Raw genomic sequence first — 6,000 nt, 5'->3', positions numbered from 1 at the left:
GCCAAACAAAGACTGACTGACTAAATTTACTGTTTAAACGTGCGAATCATTCGGCGGTTAAGCATCGACTCTCTGATTTATTTTTTTCTCGACAACCTCCTGATGTTCATTTCACATCACACCTCGCTCAGTCGTCCCCGCATTCACTCACTCATTCCACCATGCCAAATGTCTTGATACTATTGGGTTGGCAACTAAGTAATTGCCGATTTCAGTTATAGACATCTCTCATTCTCCCTTTTATGATATCCGTAAATCTTATGATCTCTTTCTTCTTATATATGTTAGCTTATCATCCTTATCATGTCATCCTTATCTAGCTTTACAAGTCCATTGCGTAGATATTTTCCTAAAGTTTTTTTTTATCTCAATATTAATATGGAATGCAAAAACGAACATTTTCGCCACATTTTGCTTTATTATTTCCGTAAAGGAAAGAACGCAATGCAAGCCGCCAAAACGTTATGTGATGTGTATGTTGATGAAGCCCTTAAAGAGAGGCAATGCCAAAATTGGTTTAAAAAATTCCGTTCTGGAGGTTTATCTCTTAAAGATGACCAACGTTCAGCTCGACCAGTTGAGCTTAATGAGGATGAAATCAAAACCATCATCGAAGCGGATCGTCGCGTAACTACACGGGAGACTGCAGAGAAGTTAAATGTTTCACATACAGTCATTGAGAAGCATTTAAAACGTGTCGGGCTCGTTAAGAAGGTGGATATTTGGGTTCTGCACGATTTTAAAGAAGTTCATCTGACAAAGCGCATCAACGCTTGCGATTTATTGCTTAAACGCAATGAATTCTATCCGTTTTTAAAACAAATCATCACTGGAGACGAAAAACGGATTGTGTACAATAATGTCAATCCAAAACGATCGTGGTGCATGCCTAATAAGTCATCGCAAACCACTTCAAAGGCAAATATCCACCAAAAGAATATTTTGCTGTCAATTTGGTGGGATTGGAAAGGTTTAGTGTATTTTGAGCTGCTTCCAAGGTAATTAAGCTAGGTAAGGATGGCAGCTAACATATATAAGAAGAAGATCATAACATTTACGGATATCATAAAGATGGAAGTAAGAGACGTCTATAACTGAAATCGGCAATTACTTAGTTGCCAACCCAATACATTGATTATGGCATTAAACAAGTAATTAAAAGCATACTCTACCTTCATCCGCCAACAATAGATGGAATAATACATATATATATAAGTAAAAACCATGATAGTCTGGGAAGAAGGAAACAATAAAGAATTATGCAGCGTCTGTAGAACGTCAATAGCGAATGGACATGCAAGAGATCGAGGATACGCGGAAGACCTTTCGTAAAAAGGGTAGAGAGTAATGCAAACAACTCGTCTCCCAAGGACAGGGTGTACACAAAGTTTTCGGAGACAAAATTAGAAACCAATAGGTGTACAACCCTAAGTTGTTCAGACTCAAATCGAATACATTTGGCACAAGAGTCGCAATGCGACAAGTAAACAATGAAAAAGAATACATATGTAGGCTTTGTGGTATCCGGGCTGAGATGCTGGGGCTTATATTAGGCTATTGCTCCCACACGAAATCTAAAAGGATGAGACGGTATCTACCCTTTAGAGTAGTTAGTGAGGGTTCAGTTAATCTTTTATTAATTGTGTTCCGACCGACGGAACAAATAAAACGTGGGGTCTTCGAAGATTTCGTTTATTACACGTTCGTGACGAAAAGGCTATTTTTGAGATTAAGACGTTTTAAGTAATTTCGTAAACGTTCGCAACCTTCGACACAATGGTCTCTAGAATATTTAATTTTAACGTCCTCAATAGCCAACGCGTGTTGTAAACGATAGGAATCAACGACGCGAAAATTCCGCGGGGTAGCTGCGACAAATTGCTTTATGTAATGCACGTTACGTTAAAACTGTTTTTCTTAACTTCCAAAAAATGCATATTTGTCATGTAATGCTTCAGGAATTTAAACAAGGCCATAGTACTAAAGTGACAGCTGAAAAACTATGCAGTGCATATGGTGACAAAAAGATTTTATTGTGTGTATAGTGGGATTGTTGAGACATAATTCATCACGAGTTCTTCAAGTCATATTTAACGATTACTGCGAATAGATACGTTTAATAGCTGCAAAGAGTGCAAGTGAAACTCCATGAAAAGCGTCTAATACTCGTCAATCACAAAAACGGTGGTTTGATTACTACGGTCCAGTAGACATGTCATTCTTCGATGGCCTATTTTACCACACCCACCTTACTCCCCAGACCTTGCCCTGACAGACTACCACCTATTCTGTTCCTAACAAAACTTTTTTAATGAGAAAGCCTTCAATTCCGAAGAGCAAGTCAATCCAGCTGTTGAATACTTCTACCAGTCCAAACCAACCACATTTTACAAGGAACGAATTGATAAACTGCCAGGAAGATGGGGAAAGGTTATACATTAATAGTGGTGAACACATAATAAATTAATAGAATTTTATTATTTAATGAGAAAAAACTAAATGTCTGATAAAAAAGGGAGGTTACTTATGATTTTATTGTAGATTTATTGTAATAGAAAGAAGTACTTTTTCAAGTGATTATTAAATATTTATTCCATATTATTGGAAAATATATTTTTGTGGTCCATATGCAAGATATAAAATAAATATTAATTTAATATTGAAAATTTTAAGATATTTTTTTCCGTTCTGAAAATTTAGACATTAAAAACTTACCGCGCTCTGGTCGACCAATCACTCAAAAAGTGGATGAAATCTTACAAAAAGTTAAGGAAGAACGGCTCATTTCATCTTATGATATCGCCATGGTATTAAATATAGGCCAGAAAACAGTTTCGAATCACGAAATGACGGTACAAAATTTAATGGACCGAATTTCCACATACAAATCATTGCTGAAACAGAACGAGACTGAGCCATTTTTAAAGAGACACAAAAATGGATGATGAAAAGTGAATCGCAATTTCTTGTGCGAAAAAGGCTGAAAAATAATCATACATCCACCGCATAGTTCGGACCTTGCCCCATCCAACTACTATGTGTTTCCGTAAATATCTGTTTCTATGTATACTGTCTCTACAGAACTCACTTAATGGTATAAAGCTGGCGTCAAAAGAGGCCTATGAAAATCACCTAGACCAATTTTTCGCCCAGAAATCTCGAAAATTTTATAGTAATGGGATAATGGTTTTAACAAAAAAATGTGTTTGAATACTGGGGAAAAAACGCCACATATTGTAATCATATTTGCATATTGTAATGTTGGCTCACATATATGCATTGTATGTTATGTACATTAGAGTGAAAAATGTATGAGAAGCGTTATAAAAAATATAAATTTATAAAGAAAAGATGACTTTGTCGAGTCAGAATCAATGTGTCGGCACAATTGAGCCATCGAGAATTACATTATTCGTTTCTGAGGCAAATACTAGTCTTGTTTCCGATCTCGATATTAATCAATCATTTCATTTTGAAACTAGAAATAAACAAAGTACAGAAGGAAAGCAATGCTTTTGCAGATAAAAAATGTATTGCTCTTGCGGATTTCAAATTGTTCAATCTTTTAAAAGAATGGTCGATAGAAAATAACTTTAATCATACTCAATCGGCTAATTCATTAACATGTTTGAAAGACATTTATCCAGAATGCAGAATTCCCCGTGATGCTAGCACTCAATTGAAAATTAGACAATCGTTAAATATTGTGTACTTTTTAAGCAAAAAGAAAAACTTAGCTCAATTTACATATTTTAGTGTAAAAGAGCACCTATTAAACATGTTACGAGCTGAAGTAGGTATATTTCTTGGACTTAAAGGAACTATTACAATTCGCTTGATTTTTAATATTGATGGTAGTCCAATTTCAAATATTCGTACAAGCAGTTTTAATCCATTTTATGCAAATTAGTATTAAAGAATTATATTGTATCATCTTTTCCGATTGCAAAATCCAATTCCTTAGTTGATTATTTAAAGCTTCGACTATATAAGTATGGTTGTAAATCTCCTGCGCTTGGCCATAAGAACGCATTTTATTGTAATTTTTGGACGGAAAATTTACGGTCTCTAGGAATGTTAACAATCACGTGGCTGTAGAATCGTACCTGTCACAAGCTTTGAGGTAAGAAAAATTTTAGCAACAATTTTGTTTCGTTAAATTAGATTAATATACATCAAAATTGATTTTATTTTAATATTAAATATATTGATATTAATATATACATGTTTTTAATATAACTTAATATGAAAATATTTAATTATATTTAATTTAAATTCACAGAGAATCTATGGTAACGACTATCTTGGGAGTACCCAGAATGAAAGTTAGTATGAAGATGAAAAATGAACACAAAAAAAATTACAATCACTTACAGCAAGACGTTTATTAGTATATGTGATAAATTTAAAGAAACTATAAAAAGAAAAAATGCTATTATAAAACGTTTAAGAATGAAAGAAAATAGACAAAAAAGAAAACTGGATTCCCTTAAAACATTGTTTACAGATTTAAGAAAAAAATATTTTATCTCAACAAATTCAGAACAAGTTTTACAGGTATATTGAAATTTATCCATTTTTTATGCATTTCTAAATAGTAAACATTAAAGCAGGAAGCACACACTTTTGCATAAGTGTCTAGCATATATGCATAAAAAATTTAATTCGTTTGTATTTCTCATGCATTTTGCTTATGGGCTATTATGGACTAATAAGTTTCCAACAGCATGTGCTTGAACCTTAATCAATAAGTTAGGCAACTACCGTAGTCGCCTTGCAGCCCGTGGCGCAAGACGGAAAAGAATATTTGACCCACGAAGCGAAGAGACTGGATATATTAAACCCATGTTTGACTCCAAACTTTCTCTTTGCCTTTGACTGTTAAAAAGAATGTATTCCGCAAACGTACCCATCCTTTTTGACACCGAAACGAGAGGGCAAGAAGGAGCCCCCAGCATGGCAGTTGAACTGAGTCTTAGAACGAGCACACTCTAGAGTGAATAACGAGTATACATCTGTTAATCTAATAAAGTTAATCAAATAACTCTGTTATTTGTTAAAATAAGTTATTTATCTTGTTATATTAAATGATCATTCTCTTGCTTCACCACCCACGTCGTAATCCTAAAAACTTATTGCACTGTGGTTCAGAAGTGCGGTGAAACAAATCTGCAAAAAAATCTGATTTTTACAAGTGGCTTGAGAAAATATAATTAATATTAATATTAACTAATTTATCATCAATTAATATTAATATGAATTATCTTTGCAAGATTAAATTATGCTAATTATATAATTAGTATTAACATTAATATATTATTATTAGAATATAACAGCAGATGAAAATTGGTTAATAAGAAGTATAAAACATGGCAAAATTAAAGGATGATATCCTGAAAAATTAAGAGCTTTCATGTTATCAGTACATTTTTACAACTCAAAAGCATATTCCTATTATTTATATTATTCAACAAACATTTAAAATCAGATGTTTTGCCAGAACAATGTAGCATCATCAACAAGCCGTTATTGGTATTGTGTTGTAAATGGAGAACCAGGTTTAACTCAAGAAGCTACAAATATTTTAAGAAGGGAAAGTGCAAGAAGTGGAAAAAAATGTATGCTTGACTTTTTATGGGTGAAATGACCATATATAAGTATGCAGAATGGAACCAAAAAAACGTTTTAAAGAATGTGTTAATGTTGGAATATCAATCGTTGATAAAGAAAATCTACCTCTTGCCAAAGATGCCTTAGAATACATATTAAACAGCATAAATGAAAGGTGGAAAATTCCATTTGCCTATTTTTTAACAAATGTGCAATGAATTATCGGCAGATATTAATAGTCTAAAAACAGGGACAAAACATCCCACAGAAAATTATAATATGTTATATTTGCATTGTTAGGCACCGCTTACATGTTAAAACTGATAAGAAATGTTTTAGCTCGTAAACTTATGACATTACATGGTAATAATGGTAATAGTAATGAAATTA

The 6,000-nt window shown here is 33.1% G+C and overlaps 1 protein-coding gene across 1 annotated transcript; it reads left to right on the top strand.

Annotated features, from left to right (window-relative positions):
* The first annotated feature begins 303 nt into the window (after positions 1–303).
* On the top strand, positions 304–1,002 carry LOC143424855 (histone-lysine N-methyltransferase SETMAR-like). The gene has a single exon (XM_076897212.1). The coding sequence runs from the start codon at positions 304–306 to the stop codon at positions 1,000–1,002; it is 699 nt and encodes a 232-aa protein (XP_076753327.1).
* The last annotated feature ends 4,998 nt before the right edge of the window (positions 1,003–6,000 follow it).

This window comes from Xylocopa sonorina, chromosome 6, assembly GCF_050948175.1.
Source record: "Xylocopa sonorina isolate GNS202 chromosome 6, iyXylSono1_principal, whole genome shotgun sequence".
Taxonomy (NCBI): Eukaryota; Metazoa; Arthropoda; class Insecta; order Hymenoptera; family Apidae; genus Xylocopa; species Xylocopa sonorina.
Note: the sequence above shows the minus strand (reverse complement) of the source record. Positions and strands in the feature narration are given on the sequence as shown.

Excerpts from the sequence above, each read along its gene's own strand:
- LOC143424855 (XM_076897212.1), top strand. The coding sequence starts at position 304 with ATGTCATCCTTATCTAGCTTTACAAGTCCATTGCGTAGATATTTTCCT.